General features: G+C 39.9%; 1 protein-coding gene across 3 annotated transcripts in view; it reads left to right on the top strand.

The window, feature by feature from the left end:
• commd10 (COMM domain containing 10) overlaps positions 1-24,466 on the top strand; it is a 58,126-nt gene that overhangs the window by 6,213 nt on the left and 27,447 nt on the right. For all 3 annotated transcript variants that reach the window (XM_067613578.1, XM_067613595.1, XM_067613586.1), the window contains one exon: positions 1,257-1,367. In XM_067613578.1, coding sequence (XP_067469679.1) covers positions 1,257-1,367 — 111 coding nt within the window. The remainder of the gene's footprint in view (positions 1-1,256; positions 1,368-24,466) is intronic.

Genomic DNA, 24,466 nt, shown 5'->3' with positions numbered 1-24,466 from the left:
ATGTTTATTCATGCTAATGTGGATGTTGTTCTAGTTGTGAATAATGTGGCCCCGGCCCTTTCCGCCACCTCGCATCTGTCCTCTGATGCTGTGGAAGCATCCAGACCCAATAAGTCACACATGCTTTATTATTATGGCCTCTCTCTGCATCATAAAACACTTAACTGCCCTGCCTTGACACAGTGCTGCTAATCTATCACAGCGCTACAGCTGACTGATGAGGTGTCACTCTGTAAATCAGCCCAGGCAGGCGGTGAATCGGTGAGACACTACAAGGTTTTTTGCCTAACTTTATTATCACACAGGACTTCTCTTTCAAATGTAGACATGTAAAACTAAAGATGTGAGAGTCATACTTTGACAATTTATTCAACCTGCAGCCTCAGAGCGAGCAAGGGAACTCAGACTTCATAGAGATTATGCAAAATTTTACAGTTGTACATTTTCATGAGTATGATAATAACCATAATCAACTCTTAGTGTGATAATATAGTGACACTTTTGTATGGATATTGGTTAAAGATCAGCAAACAAGCTATAAATAACTTGTGCACACTCACTTTTCGGTGACAGAAGCTTGTTATTCTTCTAAGGCCGGATTTGTCGTCTTATCTTCAGAAAATAGGAACACATGAGTGAGAAAGTTTTATCATATATAAGCCAACAGTATGTCAAGAAAGTAGAAACAACACAACATTACAACAGGTCAGAAAGTTGAAATTATTGTTGGCAAGTGGATTGACAGTGTTTTTTTATTTCTCTAGTAGTTCTGTTTCTGCTGATATTTTGCAGGAAAAATGCCACTTTAGTGTTTAATTACTAAGATTGTTTCCTATTCTTTTTTTTCCTTTACTAATGATGCTGTGTCAATCAAAAACTTGCAGCTGGTGATCTTTGCACTGCATTGCTCACTTGAATTTCCTGGGTTTGCAGTCTTATCTTCAGAAAATAGGAAAACACCCATGAGAGAGTTATAATTTATCATAAATAAGGTAACAAGTTGTCAAGAAAGTCTAGAAACATCAATAATACCTCAAGCTTGTAGAAGAAAGTTGAGATAATTGTTAACAAGTTTATTGGCAGCATTTTCTCTTTGCACATTTCTATTTCCTCTGTAATTATGCTTTCATTTTTCACTGTTAAGTTATGAAGTGCCACCTTAGTGTTTATCGTCGAGTCTTTGAAAATCTGTCTGGGTATTTTTGAAATCGAAGTGTGCAGCTTTATGTTACGCCGGCCGTGTCTGTGTGTTTCAGCTGGATTATGTCGGCTGGCAGCTGAACCTGCAGATGGCCCAGTCCAGCCAAGCCAGACTGAAGTCTCCCAGCGCTGTCCTCCAACTCGGACTCCGCAACGAAGACTCTGAGGTGTCAACACACATGCAGAACACTAAAAAACATAATCTCTGTTTATGGCAGTATGACAGACATTTCCAATCTGCCCCTCTTTCTTTTCCTAATAGATGGTAATCCCACTGGTGTCTGTCTTGACCCAGAGGTAGACACACATCTGGCTCCAGAGTAACTGTAGTGTAAAGACCAGAGATCAGGGAGCTTGTTATCTGAAACCTCCAGAGTCTCTTTGTTCTCTTGGGAGGCTTACTCTGCAGCTAGAATTGGACAGTGTGTGCATTGATTGGGGGGTTCATCTCATAACTAGCACTGTATTGTATCCATTCAAGCACAGTATCCTGCCTTGTTTACAGTATTTTTTAAAATTACTGGAGATGTTTGTCTTATTGAGGTCATTAGTTACAGTTTTCTTATGAATATTCAATCTTTAAATATTAGTATCCATTTTAATCCCACATGTTAATTATAGGCTATTGCTACAGTATCCTAATGAGGTCTAGCCCTAAATATTTCTATTTAAAAAGGAAAACACTGAGAAACATGATATAGTACAAATATGGTTTTTACTTACTAGTTACCATTGTAGCAGGGCTGCATTTCCATTCATTTCATCATTCAGCAGAGTTTGTTTACATACCAATTAGCTAATACTATGTATTTGCTCTAATAGCCAGCACCTCCTGAGCCTCCCTCACTCATTTCTTTTTTTTTTGTCCACTGGGAGAAGGGTTGCTCTGTAGCTGTGGCAAAATGAGTGAGCACTGAATAGGCTTGTTTCTTTTTTTATATTAAATGATATTCAAACTTTGACATGGGCGATTTGATTGAAATATTGTATCTAGAGTTAATATTTAGATTCTTCTAGATATAACAACAACCGCAAATATGAACAAATACCTGGTAAAGGTGAGATTAATCAAGTGCTGCTGATGTTTTGTCAAATATTTGAAATATATTCAGCTTCACGCGAATTGTAAATGCCACACAGGACTGCTGTTAGTTGTCATGGATACTGAAAATTTTAGATATGGCCTTAAGGCATTTGAGTGGTTTCTTTTAAAGCAGTTTTTGTCACAAAATGGTAGGACTGATTAACCCGCTAGCCTGGATAGTGTTGTTCCAGCTGACTAGTCAAGTGTCTTTTTTTTGCACGCTGCTTTGTATTCTGTCCCTAGAGACCGTCGGCTCAGTCTGAACATGGAATTAGGCATGACATATTCAAATTGCCGTCATCCTAAAATGTGGGCCGAAGAAAAAAAAAAAATGCGTAAGCTAGAAAAAATATATGTTTTTCTTTATCTTTGTGGATACGAGAGCAGTAGGAGTTTTTTTTTTTTGTTTTGTTTTGGACTATTTTTCGCTGTGTTTTCCCTAGGCTTGCAAAAGAGGCATTAATTTATTTAAATCCACTTACACAATTCCCCTTGTGGGAGGAGATAGCTGGGGGGCTGAAACAAGGCTGGTTAAAAGTGTAGAAGGATCAACTTCACTGAACACGACTGAGACGCACATCCTTTACTCAGCTGCAGGGGGCACTGTTATCTCACAGTTAACGAAGCATCCCTCAGGGCCAGTAAAGTATTATAGAGATGGATAGGACACCTTTGTATTAAGGCAGTTTGAGTGTGCACAGTTTTTTTTTTTTTTTCAGTTTCTATCGGTGTTTTCTGATTAGAGATTCCTGACAGTAAGTTTGTTTCCTTCCAAACTCTCTGAGAATTGCTCAGTACAACTTCTCAAATGTCGAAACACTGCCATGACTGAGAAGTAAATTAGTTGCAAATAGAAATGAAATTCAGCTGCAAGTGTCATACTAATTACAACGCAGATTTATAACATGTTCGCTGCTAACTGTCTAAGAGAGGGGAAGGGGAAAAAACTGCAAATAGGAGAATTTAGAGGATTAAAGGTGATAGAGGACAGGAAAAGGGAGAGGTGGAAGAGAGGAGAGGAGGTGAAAACAAGTAAAATAGGACATAGGGAGTAAAATAATGAAGATGAAGTGGATAAAGGGAAGAAAATGAAAATGAAGGAGAGGGAGGCAGTGGTGGCTGTCTGTATATTATTGATTGCTTGGAACCTAAGTGGAGAGTCAGAGACTCTCCCATCTGACCAGCATCCTGCTTCATTAGCACTCTCCCTGAGGAGGAGGAGGAGGAGGAGGAGGCCTGCCAGGGTGCTTCACATCTCCTTCACCCAACAGTATGTGACATACAGTATATCTACAGTACAGTACAGTGTAGGAAATGTTAGAGGACATATTTGGAGAATTGAGTGGACTACTTTTCAGGATATTCAGATTTTTCTTTCTCTAACCATTAAAATATTAATTTTACAGTGAATTGTTTTCCCACCTTGGCCCCAAAATGTGTGGACTAACATCATATATTGAAATTGCATTGTTTTTGCTACCATGCAGCAGTGAATGCAACAGTACCCCCCACCCACCCTAAACTGAATTTGTATTGGATTCAGTGGAGAATTGTGTTGTTTCACTTATGAAAACATATGTGAAAGGATGCATTACAACACATTTGCACATATATAAATACCTTCTCCCCCAACTCTTTATGTTTCTAGAGTGTGATGCCTAGTTTGTTCTCAGAAGGATGGATGGAGCATGGACTCCCACTATGCAACATGCCTCATTCAGTCTAAGTATAACACGAGACCTGTTGCATAGCATAGCTTGTTTGTTATCCCAAAAGAGAAGCTGCTGCTGAAAAAGATGTTAGTGATCCGCTGTTGTGTTAGACAAGGAATAGGAGCAGAACTGGGTATAGAAGGAAGAAGATGAGGCTACAGGGAAGGTGAAAGGAAGGATGAAGAATGGAGGAAAAAAAGACAAGGAAGAATAGGAGAATGACAAAAACAAGATGACAGTGGGAGAGGATGAAGAAAAGAATGAGGAGGTGACCGAAGCCATGAAATGTGTGAAATATGGTGGAAGATTTGTGTACACTGCCTTTGCAATTTACTGTGAGACATACTGTATGAAGCATGGAGTCATGGCAGCAGTGAATTTCAGTATATGTAGTAGTGGTAATAATAGTAATATGTATTGGATGTCTCTTCACCTCAGGCAACTACAATTGCAGAGCTTTCCATTCATCAAAACATAAAAAAGCATCAAGAATCTCTTCTTTTGTGTGGATTTTGAGAGTTTTTTTTTCCTAAGCACACTATACAGACTGCAGATTTAGTTCTTTCCCAACTGCACAGACCTTGGAGTAGAGGAAGAGTACAGAGGTATCTACCAGTTTTAATTCTGATGTGTACTGTCTTTTGAGGTTTAGTCTTTATGGGATAAAGCTGCGCTTGAAGAGGAGCAACTAAAAACAGGTGGCTTTCTGCCCAGTACCTTGTACGTGCGTACCTTCTTCTCTTGGCCGCTTGATTGTGTAGCACGTACACATCTACTTCCCACTAAACTTAATGTTGCTGTGTAGTTTCTCCCTCACTTTATATTTGTGCTGCTTACAATCTCTTGTTGAGGTAATAGAAACCTCAGAATGTGACTATGCAAGAGAAAAACAGATAAAAAAAACGTGTTACGTTTTATCAGTTCCCTACAGTGGTGTTGAACAAACTTGCACGGTTTGCAGGAAAGCCTGAATGAGTGGAGACTATTGTGTAGGTCTTTTCAACTATCATGTATTTCTGATTGAGCACAGTGTCTAGAAAAATAAAAACTTGTTGGGATGGATGAACGGTGTAGCAAACATGTCTTTGGGCTATTAAGACTTTTTTGTGATCAACCTTTCAGTAATAGTCATAAAACATATAACATATGGAAAACAAACAGACCAGAGGAGCACAAGCAGGTAATGACTGAAAATAAGACTCACAAAAAAGAGGGTTTTACATTATAACTAAAACAACATATAAGTAATTAAGATAAGACAGTATTACAGAGAATATGTAGTCAAATTACAAAAGGTTAGACACAGAATCAGCAGCTGCACGCTAAGCTTTATTTGCACATTCAGTAGCATCATTAATTTGTGCAAAATAAAGCTTCAGGTAAAGTATTTGAAGAAAAAAAAAATCAATTTCTGATGGAGAGAGAAGGAGGACGTTTTAATGAGTGGATTTCATGTATTATTAGCAGCGCTTAAACCAGCGAGGACAATCTGTCTCTGTTGTTGCAGAAACGTTTCTGACAAATCATTCGGGAGTTAGATAGATATGGTTGTGGGCTCCATCATGGACAACAGATGAAACATTATAAGTGTTAGCTCATTCCAGGCATGTGCAACAGGCTGGCATTCCCAAGTTACATTGTCGTATTAGCTGTGAGCACATTTCAGATTGGTTCATTTGAATAAGTTTTACTGGCTTGAGGTGGTAAAACTATCCAATATTTTACTAGAAAGAGCAAAGATAGCCTAAAAATAAAGAAAAATGCAAAAAAGTGTTTTTGATCTTCTCTTCTAAATTGTTCATGATCATCTCATAAGCATCTTTCGGCCCTTCTGATCTAAGCTACAGGATAACAGTCTGTGTGTGTTTGAACTGATACTGTATTCCTGCATGTGCTACAAAAAGAGAGTATGATGAGCTCAGGCACAATAACCGTATATATTGAAGCAAGGACTCACTTTCTTGGACTCTCTCACTGCGTTCATCATTTTGCCCTCTTTTCCACAGTATCCATCTTCTTTTTTATTCAAGCAAGAAGACACTGATGTCACTTTGATGACTCTGAGAGTTGAAATCCCTTGTCAGTCTTGGTGTCTCTCTCGCTCTCACTGTCTGTCTGTGTCTCTGTCCTCTGGCATTAGAATGAGCCACTGCTCCGCCGACCGAGGGCAGGCTGAAATTTTTTATACAGAACATCCACTTGCAAGGCAGCCACCACCAATTTCAATATTTATTGTGGACATGCTACGCCACAAAGGCATGGGGTAAAGGCTAGGGAGCTAATGTAGCTTCTAGACGCTGGCTCACACTTCAAAGGATATCTTCAGCTGATAGCTTCAGACAGACTTGATCAGAATTGATAAAGCAAAGCTGTTCTGAGTTTCAGACCACAAAAGGGAAAGATTTACTAAATGCAGATTTGAGACAAAATCCCAAACAGATTTTCTTATGTTTGTCCTCCGTTTAATCAGATTTTGTGAGCAAGGTCAGCTTTCTTTGTGAGCAGGAAAACCCTCCTTACTTGATGGCACACTAAAGCTGATGCAGAAATAACCTCAATTTACTGCACTGGTAATGAACTTGAGGATGACTTTTTAGACGCTTGTGCCAGTTAAATGAAAACAGTAACACACCAGGACTTCCTATTCTTAAATTATCACTTCCCTTTAGTACTAAAAGGATCAGTTGATCAGTTGATGGACAGAAAATTACAAATTGACAACAATTCGGACAGTCGTTTGAGTATTTAGGTGATTTATCGAGCAATAATACCAAATAGTTTCCGCTTCAAACCTCTCAAATGTGAAGATTTGTTGCTTTTGTCTGTTTAATGTAATTGTAAATTTTATAGTATATTAAATTTAAATAGTGATGGACATTTTACAGTGAGGTCAGAGGTCAGGGTCAGCACCCCTGAGCTGGTGGGGATACAGTGTTCTGGCTCCACGTATTTTCAGTCCGCTCTCAGTTTATCATTCTTGACTCAGAGGCTTGTGTCCTATATTATTATCTAATCTCTGCTGTTAAAATTTAAATAAAAATAAAAACATCTTTCATGCATATTAATGGCGCAGAACTGGAGTTTGTTAACTGTCCATTTCCTTGATCCTTAAAAGGAAAATAACTTTTCCCCCCAAACTGTTCCTGTTGGATATGATGCCAAAGTACACTAGTAGTTTAGTAAGTGGATTTAAATAATAGCTCCAGCTGTGTCTTGTTTCAGATTTCTCATAGGATGAGTGTCTGTAAGCATTGTAAGAGCCCTGCTCCTTCATACACAAGTGCTTCTGAATTGTCAGAAAGATATTTCTGCCAGATCAGAGTGTAGTCTTTCAAGTTCATCTTATTCTACCACTCTTCTTTCTTTTTTTGGCATCTTCTTTTTTTTTATTTATCTTCCTTTCTTTTATTTGTGACTTATTCATGAGCAAATCTTCCACTTGTTGTTTGAGATTTTTGTGTCAAGTTGTCCCCAGCTAGCTCCCCGAATTATAACCCAACTAAATTCTAGTTGGTGGAAACCTGCTTGTTTTTACTATCAAAGCATCAGACATGAAAGACTTTTCTTCTTGTGATTCTAATTTATTTTCTCTGTTCTGGCTTACAGCACCATTGCTGTAATCACGGAGGAAGGGAAGCTCTTTGTTTGAAAGCACGCAACACGCACAGACATGCACACACTCGAGCCCTCCCAGTGAAGGCTGTGACTTTTATTTATTAACATTGTGTGATGAGGAACGCAAGTAAACATCCCATTTTGACTTCTGCGAGGAGGTGCTGTGATCAGAGCCTCCCCGAACATCCCTCACTGTCTCACGTGTCTCCGTCAAACCGGCATCGCGAGCAGCTGGCCAAACTTTGAACGCAACTCAAAGCTCCCCTGACAAGTTACATAAAGCCTGGCTCCTGCCTCCCACTTGCTCTTGTCATGTAGTCCCAACAAACAACACTTCCAGAGTAGATCCAACCTTTTCCATTTATCATGTGAGGGATTACATGGCCCGATCAATATATCGGAGGGCTCTGATGTAAATGCTACCGTGTTCAAATCCTTCACACCAAGCCACCCACCAGCCAGGAAGAACAAAGGCAGCTTTGTCTCAATCTCTACTTGCCTTGCTCTACATGTCCCAAGATGCTTTGTTGCTTTGTGCCCACATCTTTTTAAGGGGTCTATCTTTCTCTCTCCATCCCTCTCTGTCTCTTTCTCCCTCTCTCCTTCGCCCTCCCCCTTTCCCACTGGTGATTTGTTTTTCTCCTGTGGGATTTGGGATCCCATTCATTGAGAGCCCCATTGTTCAGCTCTTATCCATTCCAGAAGATGGGCCCCGAGAAGCAGAATGGGCGACTGTGGGCGCTCTCGTCTCTCCCTTCTCTCCCTCTCTCCCCACTCCTCGCCACCCTGCTCCTTGCTCCTTGCCATACGATGATGTCATGGCTTTTATTTGCTCCGGGGGTACCCATTGATTCCCTCTCCCTATTACACACTCTCTATATCTCTCTCTTCTATCCCCCCCCCCCCCTCCAAGTTCAACTCCTGTTTTCCTCAGCCAGTCCCTTTCCCAGATTCTTTTGCTTCTCAAAAGGCGCCTTGGGGATTTGGGGATGTTTAGATGTTGTTTAGCACACCCACGGTACATGCTTGACTCCCAGATAGGGAAGCCATCAACCCCGCAAATCCAACTGCAACTCCCCATTTAAATCTCATTGATTTAACATCTCTCTTTTATTCTCACATCTCCCACTCCTGTGATCAGCTTTTATTTCTCTGAGCCTGTTTTGTTTCACACTCAGTTTATGAAGTAATCATTAATCCCCGGATAGCATGATGCCATTTTGCCATAGCAGGTAGTGATGGTAAAAGAGTGCTTAAGACTATGATTTTCAAATATGCATTGGGGTTTTTTTTCCCCCCCTCTGTCTTCATTTCAGTTTTTTTTGTGGAAGTTTATTTTAGAGAGGCTGCTCTGCCTCTTGGCTGAACTATGCCGGGGTGAGAAATCTATTTCAGTTTAAACAAGACACACTGATTGCAGAAGCACAGAGCCAAATCACAAATCACATCCATTCATTCCAGTGAAAGTTGGCTGATAAGCATACACAGAGATAAAAAGGCCGTTTTTTTAAATTTTTTATCCAAATGCCAAATATTTGTAATAATGCAGATGAATTATCACCTCATGAACAGGTTTAACTATTTATTCATGTGTTGCTGTTTCGATTGTTGTAGCATTGTTCTGTTTTATGAATTGCGCTGTATTTCATGTTGTGTTTTTGTGCTTGCATCGCGCTGTGATAAGATACAGTATAATAGCAACGAAGGAATGTGAGCTATAGGCCTCTTTCCTCCCTTGAAATAATGAATATAATGAGTGGGTTGGAGCCTGGCACTGTTGTCATCAGACGTGCAATGATAGGGCACAGACTACTTCCTCCGCCTGTATCAGCAAATTGTCACCAGTGTCTTACTGAACATCCAGCCTCTTTGATGTTACGCTGGTATTTGAGTGTTTTGTTGAAAGGCTTTTTAACACTATTATGTTGAAAAGTTAAGTATTGCTGTGGAAAACGGTCAGAGTGGCGTGTATTTGGTTGACTTGCCACATGGGTAAAGGGCTACGTATAGTTTGACGTTTTTCCATTTTTCCAAAATGATACCCTACCTTTTAGAGCATAAACTTAAGAAAAGAAGGCAAACTTGTAAACTGCTGTACACAAGCAGCTGTACAAGAACATTGTTTAAATAAAGTGCAGTCAAATATTTGTAAAATTATGATTTAAAAAAAGGAATATCTGATTAAAGAATAAGTAAACAAGACTAGTAATTTAATGTAAACCATCACTGCTCAGTGCACTGACTTTGTATTTTGGCTTGAACTTGATAGCACTGCAAATGAATGGAAAACATCATTGTCTCTTATCACTGTCTCTTATGTATCTTGATGACACCATATTTATGTCTGGCTTTGTGTTGTTGGATAGTGATGAAATGTTTCTGGGGGCAGCTGATGTTGTCTCCTGCAATCTGTACTGTAAACTCTCTCCATGTCCCTCTCTCTGTCTCTCTCTCACACACACACACTTTGGTCCCCCCCCCCTCTCTCTCTCCCCTTGTGTATGAGAGCGACAGTGTCTACATACCATGGGGGCACAGGCTGGCTGCCTTGGAAATCTCCTAGCTCTGCCACATAGTGGAAAAAACGGGCCTTACAGTTGTGAATAGCAGCCGTTACTCGTCTGACGCAAGCACTCCCTCTCTATCTCTCTCTCTCTTTCTCTCTCTCTCTCTCTCTCTCTCTCACACACACACACACACACACAGCTCGGTTGCCCATGACCCCCCTCTCCAACCTCGTGCCAACCTAATACATTAAAATGCATACTGTTTCAAAATGGAGGCCTTGGCTGAAGGGGTTGAGTGCCACTTATCCTAGAACCTGGCACACCGGTGCTTAGTTAAGGCCCACACTTGAAGATGTTGGCTAGCTTTAGCTTTTATTTAGGCCACCCTACACGCATTTAGAAGATTAAGGTTTTGACGCAGCTTTTTCACATGCTTTCTCAGTCACATTGTAGTAAACAGATTCAGAGGTGAACAGAGTTTGAAGGAACGTGAGTTTGTTCATCATTGGTCCGGTGCAATATGCAAAAAGCAAGAATCTGAAATGGATGGAAATGGATCTCAGATATTAGTTTAATTTCTTCTCATTTCATTCATATTTTTTGCAGGAAAAACAGCAGAACAATGTAAGACATTACAAACTAACTGAGGATAAAAGCAATAAAAAAGCATAAAAACAATACAAGCAGAGAGAAAAGTTGACAAAAAACATTCTTCGTGATTCTCAGTAAAGCATACAGCATTTAGCAAAATAGCAAAAAATAGCAAGAAAGTAAACAAATTTTAAATGTATACAGACAGGTTACATGGAATTCAAAGGGATCAATAAAAGATTGATTATTGAAATGTTAGTGGTTACAATTTTGATTCAGAAGAAGGAAATATATGTATCTAATATATGTATAACTGTTTAAATTGTAAAAATGAGGGAGAATTTCTAACGTGGGATTTTATTCCAAATGTTAGTGTATGTTCAGCCGTTACAGCCTTCCCATGGCGGCTGCTCTTCTCTTCGTTTAGATCGTCATTTCCCAGACCTGTTGGAAAATAAGCAGAGTTTATGGGCTTGGCAGCAGAAACTGGTACATGACATGGCATCGTCCTCTCTTTGTCCGTATCAGGCAACGGTGACTAGCTGCCACAACCATAATCATCTTGTTATGGCTCACGCACAGCTTATGTTCCTTGGCTTGTTTATCTTGGCGTTAGAACTGTTGAGTGTCTTCATTCTCCCTGGCTCTGCAGCGTCAAGCTTTCTCGTTCAGAGGCTCTTAAACATGAAAATTAATTTGGGGTTTTAAAATGACTTCTAAAATGTAATAAAATTTGAGTATTTTGAGTTTTCCAGTATTGGGTGTTGCACAACTCTCAAGCCACCGAGAGGCCACGTAAATACATTTATGTGTCCTTATCCTCCCAAAATATTAGCATGTATGCTAAATAAAGATAATAACTTATGGCATGAATTAGTTTTACTTACTGTGATAATTGTGTTGATGCTATGATTTTTACAGTAAAAAAAAAGAAGAATCTACCAACTTTTATGTACGTTGCATCATGACAAAATAAGGCATGACCGGAGAATCGAATCTCTAGAAGTTGCTATAATGCATAATTCTGTTGCCACTGTCATCCACTTGATGGGGAGGGAAGAGGAAGATATTCAAGATATTTTTTTTGCCATTGTTTTGATGTTTCAGTGTGAACAGGGTGTGCCAGAACCCTGTTTTACATGTTTAAGACATTTTCTTCTCTACATTGGTGTGGGCATGGCCTAAATTCAAGGGTTGAAAGGCTTGAGGGTTGAGCTGTAAGTCTTGTAAACAGTAAGCCCTGAATAAATAGTCCGCAGAGGCAGAGCTACCTCTGCCCACGGATAAACTGCCAACTCAAGTCATTCCAATTCAGGGTTCGGCAGTTTTTAGGTGCTTAATGTGATTTGTCTCTTTTCAATGTTTGCACCCTCCATCTATGAGGTGTAGGAGGTGTGAACAAACAATGTGAAAGCACCCAGCTATTTCCAGACATTTTTTTTCTTAGTCAGGTGCCATTCAAACAGAATGTACTGTACATGTTGTTTTTAAACCTCAAATCAGTGTTTTCCTCTGCTTCTCCTCCTGCTCTACATGTCTCTACTTCTTTGCTGATAAGTTTCTCTGTGGGATTGTGCTTCTCGTCTCACTTTATCCCTCAAAAAAAGTATCTGTTTCTGGTTTTTGTCAGTGCTTTTAAAAGGTTTATTGTTGTTAAACATCAAAATATCTTTGTAGCGAGGGATCCTGGTGGCCCAGTGGATTTAAGATACATACCGTGTAATTGCAACAACCCCGGTTTGGGTCCAGCAGGGGACTTTTATTGAGTGTTGCCATAAGTGATGATGACACTGCAACCATTTATAGTTGAGCTTTATGGATACAACAAAAAACAGAAGTCGTTCTGTTTACATTATCTGAAACAGGAAGGCTTCTTGTAAACAGAACAGTGACAATGGCAGCAGATATTGATTCTGAGCTGCAAATAGCTTCCACATGAGGAAGAACAGCTTAAACATTTTTCCATTATTATTGCAATAAAAACATCATGGCTGAGGTGAAGAGGGTCTGTGAGACCATTTTGCGGGTTTAGGCAATTTGAAGTGCATAAATCACAGCTAACAGTCTTATATGAGTCTATAGTTACAGTTTTTTGAGAGGTGCATGTAAGCTGCAACTGCAGTCTCTGAGGCATCTATGATCTACACGTAACTATGGTGACATTTTAATGCTGAACCATGTCTTAGACTAAATTCTTTTTCTTACTGAGCACATTTACACTTCCTCACCTGCGTACTATAACACTCCCAACCTCTTTCCATCACCCTTACCTTCTGTCGCTCACCCTCTGTTTGGTTGCTCACTATTTCAGTTGAAGAGAATGAATGAGAGGAGAAACACACTGGATGTTCAGTTGGGGAGAGAGTTATTTTTGGCTGCTCTAAAGGATGACTCACAGTGACATATGAATAGATAAGAAATGATCCTTCCATCAGTTACGAAAAGCCACTTTTCCCACTTCATCACTGCCATAACCTCACCATTTCTTTGTGTCGTTAACTTGCCATCTCTCAAATCGTTCATCTTTCTTTCTTTTTTAAAAAAATATTTGACATATCTATTTTTGCTTTCTTTCTTTTCTTTATATCTTAATGAACATTAGACCCATCTGTGTGGCTCATTTGTCTTTGTGGTAATTGGAGCAGGCATCACATTGATAGCTAAAGCCCATGACAATTTTGTGTTTAGAGTTCCACATATGTCACCTGCTATTAACAATATGTAGTATTTTAATTACAGCGTATGCATTTCCCACCAATAATGGAGGTGTTGAAACGGAGGCTCACAGGAGCAGATGTAAGGTAGGCCCTATGGAGCCATCATGACATCTCAATATAGTGAATAAATAGAAGCAACAGCATGTCCCAGATGAAATGTAATAACCTGTCAAATGCTGCTGAAGTTGACACATGATGTCAACATTAAGAGCAGCAGCTGTAATCTTAATAAAATGTATTACTTTAAAGGTGTCCCAGTGGAATTTCCCAAGCAAGGCAATTGTAAATGCGTAGGTACCAGGACTCATTATTTCCTCTATCTCTACCATGTATTCTGTTTTTTTAACAATAAATCTTTAAAGGCAACAACATGCTTTAAATAAAGTCCTTCTCCGGTTGTGTAACAGTGTGTGAAACTCCCCACACCTTTCTGATGTCAGATTGGGGGAGGTCTGACAACTTTTCCAAATCTACTATCCAACAACCTCGCCTACATCATGTGGCAATTGGCCAGGTGTGCAGAGGTGAGAAAGTATACAAGAAAGAACCTCTCTCACAGGTTTTTCTCATTCTTCACACAACTACTTCCGTCACGATTCATGTGTACAAACAAGTTCAACAGCCTAGTCGCCTTAATAAAATGTTGGCATTGTACGTTTTTGTAAACCACAGATTATGTCGAATCTCTATGTTTCAATATGCTTAATGTTTAATACAAAGTGACGTAGTTCAGATGACATCTATATGAGTTCACTTCAATGTTAGGAGGAAGCGGATTGGGTGGTTGGCCAGAGAGTTCGTCACATGGCACAAAGACCACTGCTTGCTTCCTGTTTCAACTGACAAAACCAAGTATTTTTAGCAAGATATTTGTAGAAGTTTTTCTGGTGACAAAACCAGGTATTTTAACCCAAACCATGATTCTTTCCTAACCCTAACCAAGTGGTTTTTGTGCCTAAACCTAACCAGACATTAACCACAGCATTGTCACACCATAAAACAACAGCTCTTCAACCAATAACCATTTAATGCAGCATTAACTGACACGTGAACAGCTTAAAATGTGATCAACATTGAAACGTAGAGATTGAAACGCTGAGATTCAGCGTATCTGTGGTTTGCAGAATTGTACAATGCCAATGTTTTATTCTGGCGATTGGGTTGAGTGTAACGCTATGAATGTCTTTGAGGAGAGACTGTCCAAAAGTGTCCATTTCAACAATTAATAGTGTCCTGCCTCTCTCGATGATGATTAGCTCTTCGCGATGTCTTCGAGTGTGGTCATTTGGTACAACTAGAAACACTTCCGCCTTTAGACATTGTTGGACAACACTTCATGATAACTAGTTTGTTTTAAGCACACCCAGGCTTTAAATCTAGAAGATATCAGAAAGCAGGGAAGAATACAATTTCCTACAGTCAAAGACATCTCTTAATGGCTCTTTTTATTTCACCAACAGTCCAAAACCTAAAAGATATTTTCCATTTTGATTTTGAAATTTGAGAAGCTTGAAGCAGAAAATATATACAATTCTGTTTCTGACAGTTTACTTAAATAATAAATTGATCATGATTTATACTATACTAATCATTTCAGCACTACTAAAAGTTGAATCACCTTTATGTTATATTCAGCATGAGAGCTTAGACAAGTCAATGTTAATTTACATGAAAATAAAAATAATTCAAATATTATTTTCCCACCTTATGTTTGAAAGAAAAGGTACAAAAATACATTTTTTTCTTTAGCTAAGATGAGTGGTGAGTATGACTAATTCGACAACCTTCTGCCCGTGTAGCAGGAAGACAAACCTCAACAGACAATAGCTATAAATCTTGCATCTTTCCTGTGAGAACGACTGAAGCTGGAGTTTCTAAATATTGCATGATTGTTCTCCTAGTGAGCACGGTGTGATTACAGGTGTCTATCACGACAAAAAAAAAAAATGGGTTGATGTTGAAAGAGTCTTTGTTTCAGTTGTAGACAGCAGACTGAGTCATATTCGAACCTGTTTACATGTCTGCCTGCCTGTTTCCTGATAATGTGGGTCAGAGAAAACCCATCAAGGCAGAGAGAAAATAGTCTCCTTTATTCCACATGTGGCTGTCAGTCTGCCTGCCTATCAGTCTCTGTGCTCTTTTTTGCTATCACAGCCTGTAACACTTCTTATTAGCACCAGGCCGTAGCTATCCAGCTATATTTTGTTTGCAGCTTTAGAAACCGTGTTGGTTCCCCTGTAGCATGTCTGATGGGAGCCGAACACTCTGTTCTTTGTTTAGAGCCTGTGCTATGAATTATAGATACAGGAAGCTGCTCCAATATGTCACTTTCTTAGGCTTGGCAGAACACACACACACACTTGAGAATGCTAGACACAATGCAGACACACATGCATATAGAGAGACATACCTTCTGATGTAAACGTATATAAATTGAACCAAAGTTATGAACACGGATGCAGACAAAGTGGAAAACACAGAAACGCACAGTAGACGCACTCACATCAGGTGGCATCCTGGGAAACAGTTCTTTTCTATTCCGAAGGCTTTTTCAGAGTCACCCACAGCGTTCCAAATACATACACGGCTGGAAACCTACTCTGGCTTTTGTTGCCTTTACTGCTGTTGTCAGATGTCACACACACACACACACGCATAAACAGACACACACACACACACGCATGCAAGTGCAGGCTGACTCTCATCTCGGTAGTACGAGCACAGGCACACTTTCAATATAATAATCATATTGTCACTTCAGCCTATAGGGATAAGCATGCGCTATCTTGCTTTGTACTTGTGTTTTTGGGCTTTTTTTTTTTAATCTAAGAAAATTCAAACACATTCTCAGCAGTAAGCTTTCACACACATTTTCACAAACTGGGATAAGGCCCACGGTATGTTTTGGTGTCTGCTGAGATGTTAATTGATCACTGTTCATTCTGTTTCTCCTGCTGCACACGTCTTGTCTTGTGTGTCTACCTGTGTGTGTGTGTGTGTGTGTGTAAGTTGCTGAAAATAAAGCAGTGCATGTTGATCCTAAAAGAGAAAATCCACATTCAAACAACTTGGGTCTTATTTTTGTAATTGGCCCATCATTTCTATGATGAATAACACTGAGATGTGGGGACACATCAGCGTTGTTAAAAAGAAGTCAGATGGGGGTTAAGAACAAGAGTCTGGTTTTAAATAATCCCTCAGATTAGGTGAAGGTATTTGAAAGAGAAAACAAAGGTGAACTGTAAAATGATGACTCAAAATGTCTATTGTAGACAGCCTTAAAGCTTTACAGAATGACGTCTGTGTTCCACTTTGACCTACAGCATTTGCTGTGGCTGTGTGCGCACATTTTCCTTTATAATAAGGGATTATTACCCATATTTCACCCTTGTTTTACCTCCAATAAAGTATTTTAGATAATCTTGCTTAACTGCCTGTCAACCACCTGTTTGATCGTCTGACCACTTGTGTTTTTTTGCCCCATTTGGCTTATTTATAGAAATGTCTTTCCAGATTACAACGATTGCATCGGTGAGTACAATGTTATCGTACCTGATAGAAATAGTTAGAACTACAAAAACAAGACCCAACTTGTAACAAAGTGGAAATCTCCCCGAAGGAGAGTCTCCACTCAGTTTATTTCTGTATGTTACACCTCTGGTCAAACACAGTCTAGTCTATATCTCAGAACCTGAGGAACACACTCCCCCAAAGCCTGAACTCTGTGAACTCAAACTGAACTCCATGATGTCACCTGGTGTCAAATCTGGAGTCTCTCCAAAGACAATAATTTGGAAGTGATGATAAATGTGTCTGGAAAAGTACCCAGGGGCATTTTCTGGGAATATGGGATACATGTTTTGGTTGAGATCTGCCAAAACCACTTGCTATGAAACCTCAAACAGAGCAGCTATGAGTCCATAATAGGAAGCTCACTCCTAAGAGCAACTCTGGGCCACCACAGCTCAAGTCTAACTCTTCTTAATTTCTCTTCATAATTTGGCATCTGGCTGTTGTGCATGATCACAAATATTTATTGGAGCGTGGTAGAGCAAAGGAATAACAGATAAATTCTTAAATTTAATGATGTTCTTTTTAATGTCTGTACAAATTGAGTAATGGTATGTGTTGCTTACTGTGGCAGCAGTAATATTCTAAGGCCATTAGCCGGCCGTGATCTGCTGCTGCACTGCGACTGTTCTCTAAATGATATAGGAGGAGCGCTGGGAGAACGGAGGAGTAAGCACTTTTGTTATCATCTCCTTGTCAGATCTTCACAACCACAGCCCTCTATTACACTGCTAATAATAGAGGCAGGCTTTATCGCTTCGATCACTATCACAGCAGGAAGGAGAAGGAGAATGAAAGAGAGGCTGCTGTGCAATATTGACAAAACTCATATTGTGATTCTTTATACCAGAGTATTGTAAAGAAGAAAGGGAAACAGGCAGGCAGGCAGGAAAAGATGTTGTTGTTGAAAGTCCAAAAGCAAGTTGTTATGAATGTTTGATTGGCACCCTAAAGTGGAAACATAGCCTGGGATAAAAGCGAGTGTGCGTCTTCAGTGTGTGTGTGCGCACAGGCTTTGTAGTGTGTAGATGAATATGTGTGGGTGTAGATAGGTGGAGCCAGGTTCTCGTTTGAGCTGTATCCAGTAGTGCCAGTCAGGTACAGATGGAGTTTCATCAAACAAGAAAAAAATGAGTTCAAATTGGAGGAGATAGCTTTGGTGCATCATACCCCCCTTATCAAAGCCAGACTCAATCCCTCGTGCTATCTGGTGTAGCCTTGATGGCAAGGTATGGCGGGTATAGGCGAAGAATAGCCGGGCGGCGATGACGAAATGTGTTTGGTCAAAACAAAGCTCAGGGGATGAGGGATGGCTGCAGGTCCATGCATGGAAGTGAGGAAAGGCTCCTTGTTTGTTGTGGTTTCTCCAGACTTTAGCTGACATCTTGATGTGAACAGGAGGCTGTTTGTTTAGCTACATGAGGAGCTCTTGAAGTTTGGCCTATTTGTGGAGCTGGAAAAGTCATTTTGAGGCAACTGAGAGCTCAGTTACATTTTTTTTTTGTTTTGTTTTAGGCTTTGTGTCAAACGCTTGCGTGATTTTAAATTTAACATTTAAGCCTCCAAGTCCATTATGTATTTGACATTTATTTTCTTGTGCAACAAAGTTAAACAAGAATTTATGAGCCTATTTTTAATAGCTAGGATTATGCAGTGCATGTTTCCTTACAACTTTGATCACAAGCATGAGCCTTTTTCTCTATTGTTTGGAGCAAAAAAAAACTCCCACAGAACTCATATCAGTGTTTGTACTTCTGCACTGTCAGAACAGTTCTGCAGTGTCTTGTGCAGAGGCAAGATATAAAAGCTTTGAACACACATACGCGCGCACATATAAAATCTGTCCGTCTCTCTCGTACTTTCTGAAACACGCGCAAACACACACTGTCCATCTCACTTTTCCTCTCTCAAACACACACATCCAAAAATACACACACACTGACACACTGATACAGCCCTCTTTGGTCATATATTCTCTTTGCTGTGTCAGGGTGTACTGGCTGACTTGCTTCTCTTTGAATGCATACTTTGTATGTGTGTACATGCACGCGTGTGTGTGTGTGTGTGTGTGTGCAGAGGAAGCATGGGCATACATGAGTACCTAGAGTGTTCCTCTACAGAATGAGTCTATGTTCGTACATGTCTAGATTCTTGCTTGTATATTTTTGAGTAAGTATTTCAGAAAGTTTTCTTTTCAGTTATAAATAATAAAGAGAGCTGAATCTAAAAGTGAAAACAGTTCAACTGACAGTCACATCTTTGATGGTTTGGTCTTTTAAACACTGAAAACCAATTAGGTGGGTCAGGGGCCTGGGGAGCATGACAGAAAAGAACCCAGTGCCGCTGTTCTCTTATCAGCAGCTTCAATCAATACTGGTGGACAGCTATCACACACTTTCTTTCTCAAACACACGCACATGAAAGAGGTTTATGCACACATTCAGGAACTGCGACGACATCGAACAGTTTAGTTTTCTGGGTGACTCTGTCGCTACGTCTCCATTCAGCTGTCAGGCGAGGTATAAGCGAGCTTTTGAAATGTAACAAAGTGAAATGCAAATTAGGTTTCAATCAGCTGGGTTGAGTTAAGTAAGTAAATGTCCCAATGGTGAATGGCGTGGCAGTATAAGAAAATATATTTGAAAAAAAATCAAGAAAGACATTTAAGAATGGTTTGATATTGTGTTTTTGTTTTGTCTGCTACTGAAAACAAAGAAATATATTTATTCAGCATTCAAATACACAGTTGATTGGCTATGCATTCATCATGGGTATCCAGTACAACAGCCAACCCGGTATCACATCAAAATGTGTAATACACCTGCCAGTCCACCATGTCAGTGTCACGTTTTGCCTCACCTAAAAGCACACATGTCTATGTTAGGAGTGTTTTCTAATATGGCGCCCCTATTGGCAGTAATTGGCAGGACAACATAATTTGTCTGTGTTTTCCAAAACTGTTACAAATCACTGTTAAAATATAATAATAAAAAATGTTGTATGGTGTGACTTGGTTAGGGAAAGATCATGGTTTGGGTTAAAATGATCACTTGAAACGTGGTGTGGGTTAAACTTACTTCTTTAAAATTACGCAACCTTCATCATCACGGCAACAGTAAACACCACGAAAATCAAAGTTACATTTTTTTAAAAGCTGTCCCGATTCACAACACAACAACAAAAAACAGGAAGCGAACACCTGTGAACTCCTGCAGCTAAGTCCACTTTTTACAATCCATCTATCTTTCTATCTATCTAGCTATCCACCCAACCTGCCTCCTCTTAATATGGTAATTTGTCACCTCATATAGATGTCATCTGAACTGCGTCACTTCTCTGGGTCATAATTACTACGGCTGCTAGACGGAGTTGTTGGAATGAGTATACGTGTGTGTACTTTGCACACCAAGGCGAGGCAAAACGTGACTGACGTGGTATCCTCTAGTGGATCGGTGGGTTTATTACGCACTTTGGCTTGATGTTGGGCTGCAACAGCACAGCCAACATTTCCTTGAAGTAGTAAGATATTGATGTTTTTGGGCTGCCCTTTGTAGCAACATTTCAGAATATCGAAAGCTTATTTCAGCTTCTTTGCAGTGACACTGAACTACTTTTCAGGCCTTTCATTCATGTTACACCATTATGGTCTCTATCTGTACATAATGTATCAGTAATAACATTCACTTATCTATTGATGCATTATGATTTGTATGAAAATACTCAAGTGAGGCTCATTGTGTGCCTGAATGCACCCATTACTGCTCTTTCAAAGTGCCACAGAAAGTGACGGTGACAATGAATATGGAACAAAAGACACCTGAGTAGATTCACTGAGAATTCATCCTCACATTTACATAGTTGATGTGTGATCAGCTAAGACTGATCTACAAACTCGTCTTTAATCTTTGCTAAGCGGCTGAGATATCAGTGGCCTTTTTTACTTTATTCTTGAGCTCTTGAACTATTATAATGTGCTACTATATCTAAATAGGGCAAATGTTACTGACGTCCACTGAAGATAGTCGTCTGCCTGGAGCATTTACTACTCTCAACCATAGGCGCCGATTCTGTGGGTGTGGGGAATTGTCAGCATCCACAGGGAAATGTGTCGACGTCAGGAGATAGGGCTTAGCAGAGGAAAGGCAAAGCAGAGTTTTAACTGTGAGCTAAACTGTGTTCAGTCTGATATTAAACTTTCTCGGTGTCCTGACAGCCCCTTTTAGGTTTTGATCACTCAGTTCTTTCTTACGGTGCTTTGATATAAAAGTGTGTCAGCTCGAATCACCTTGTGAACCACTACTCTCTGACCTGAATGGCTCTAACTCACGCATATTAACGTTCAAACTGAGTGTAACACATCTAGTCCATTAGACCTTTTAAAAAAACAGAAGATTATAGTACAAGGTAGAGTTCCCCTGTGGCACCAAAAACCTCCAGGGCTGCAACTGAGCACCTGCCTGCACAGGTGGCTGAGGATACCCTATCTGTCTTTATACCAGTCACTCACGATACAGTTTTATTTAAATGTAATTATCACAGGCATTGTAGCTGATAAATGACAATTATGAACACGGTTGTTGAAATCTTGATGTTAACCTGCACTATGTGAACTTCTGTCATGTAAGTCGCCTTCGGAGTGAACAGGGTGAAAGCCCACTAGGTTGCGTGATAAGGCCAGGCTTTCCAGACAAAGCCGTCCAACCAGCTACGCTCTGAGCTGCTGAGATAGCAGTGGCCTTTTTCCTCTTAGCTCAAGCTGTGTCAGTTCGACCATTCAGCCAGCCAAATGTGCCAACCTCATCAAGGTGCTCAGCTCTGCCCTTTTCAATAATTCATCCCCAAATTTGCAGGGAGGAGTCAAGGTTTGTCTAACAGCTTGCCATACAGGGGAATGTTTCCTCTAATTGGAGTGACATACAGTCCCTATTGGTCAGCACTAAATGTCATTAGAGTAGCGGCCAAATACCATGTGCTGTTTGAGGCTAAGTCACAGCCGCTACGTTGGAAGCGGCAGTGTGAAATGTGGCTGACCTGATAGGGATGAATAAGTGCAACACTGGCGTACACTCACTGCCAGGCACACTTTATAAACATGAGCCATTCACTCATGCACATTCATACAAATACAGTAAAAGCCTGTGAGCTCGCATATTTCTAAATGTTCTCTCTTTCTTCTTTTCTGCCCCCTCTTTCTCTCTTTTTGTCACACATTCCTTGTGTGAGTTGCTCTATTTTCATGCACACAGTCAGTCACACACACACACACACACACACACACACACACACAAAACCACACAAATTCAAATGAACTGAGGCAGTTTGAGCCCTTCGCTGCCTTCTTCATCCCCAGCTCTAACTAATGCAACACTTTAATAGCCACTGTTATTCTCTTGGAGCTAATTAGAGATTATAGAACACACACACACATAGACATGCACGTAATGCACACACATACATACATGCAAACTACACCCATAGCGCCGTGGAGAGGTATAATTACAAAGTCTAATTCCTGTATTGTTTTACATTATTTATGAAGTAGTGTTGGTGGTGTCACACTGACCTTCCACTAATGGTGCTACGCACAAGCACACGCATACATGCACTCACATGGACTCTCATGTTGTACAAGTATCATGTGCGCACTCACACACACACACACACACACACACACACACACACACACACACACACACAGAGCTGTAGCCCAATAATTCCCTCTGGTGAATTGAATATCTTCCACATTTTAAACCAACTTTAAAAACCTTCCAAGTTGCTCCCAGCTGTGACTTGGTAGTGGTTCAACAGCTTGAAGGTTGCATTCATTTTCAGTTTGAATAATGTGTTGTTGAGAGCCAAATAAAATTGACACTGTTGTATTAAAGACAACCAACTTATTGTTTTAAGAAGGGCGGTATCTGTTGGCACCACTTTTGAACATTGGCATTGTGTGTTTGATGTGACTGGTGAAAGACTACTTTAAGTCCCAGTGTAGCTTTCAGCTTTATATTTGATATAGTAATACCAGTGTAGGTAGATTCAATACAAATGGCTCTAGCTTGGCTTGTTCAAATGATTGCCATTGGCAGAGATTATGTACTGCAGTATGACATTTTGTCTTAAATCTGTGATATTCTCCTACACAAACATTTTTGTTCGTACCATTTGTCACTATGCAATAGCACAGAGGGAACAATGCTGAAGATGACAGCTTGTCAGATAGGCCAGAACATGCCAGTGGTGGTGGGTGTAGAGGAATAATCCACATTGTTCTAAGTCTAGTACAAGTGTCAGAACCCACTTGTTTATGTAGGCGTCCTCTGCCTCGATGTTTCAGAGGCTTTGGCCCCTTCATACACATAAGTATGTGTGCACACACCAAAGCAGAAACACACATACTGATGTGCACGCTTTTCTCAAACATGCATACAAACACACAGTTGCTGCAGGTATGATATCAGGGGTTTTGCAAATAGCATCACATAAACATCCAGAATGACTTTTTTAAGTAAATGTATCCTGCAGGTGATTTCCATCCCATCCTGTTGTGTATGTCAGGACAGCTGGACTATACTCAGTGTTAAACAGCTGGTATTTGACTTTGCCCACAGCTGTGAGAGAAAATCCACAAAAAAACAAAGGTTAACAGAGGTAAATGTCACATGCTCCAACTCACCAAGCAAATATTTTATCTCATTGTCCTTACAGAGCATATTTTTTCCATTTTTTTGTTAGAGAAGTAATCTCAAAGATATAACGTCTCTGGTATTTCATATTGCCGTTTGAACATGATCTGTAAGCTGTAAAATAAGCCTGTAGAGAAGATTCAAGAGCTTTTTGATCACGGAGGATGGGTAAAGGGCAAAAATAATACAAATAGAGGAAGAAGAGCATGAAAAGACTTGCAAAAATGTAGAAAAAACAAACCCCACAAAAATCTTCAGTGTCTATGTTCTTTTTAACAATATTTGTTGAACTGATCTTGTTCTCCCTGCATTTGCATTTTCCTTTCACACCAAAAAATTGGATTTTGGGAATATCTGATGTTGCCCTTGACTAAGAATCTGAATTTGGTCACCGGGTGCTGCGCTGTGAGTGCCTGCTGTTTCTAATTAGTAAGGGTGGGTCAAATGAAGAGGGTGAATTTCCCTAAGGGGAAGTGTAACATATCTAACATTACATAAAGTCTCATGGAGTCTCTAATTATTTCACACATATTATAAATGCGAACTAAAATGAAAGTCTCTCTATATTAAGAGATGTTGGTGACAAACTCTCTCAGCCAGTGAATTCTGTAAGTAAGATATAGATAGATTATCGTGGCTGATCTTTCTGGCAAGAGCGTACATTTATAGATGCCTTCTGCTAACCAAAGCTCATTTAGATGTAGTAATTTTAATATGCAGAGATGTGTTTCTCCGTCATGCAACAGCACACCCACCTCTCCCACCTTCCAACTCACACACCCTC

This window comes from Thunnus thynnus, chromosome 2, assembly GCF_963924715.1.
Source record: "Thunnus thynnus chromosome 2, fThuThy2.1, whole genome shotgun sequence".
Lineage (NCBI taxonomy): Eukaryota > Metazoa > Chordata > Actinopteri > Scombriformes > Scombridae > Thunnus > Thunnus thynnus.
This window is presented reverse-complemented; position numbering and strand designations above follow the sequence as displayed.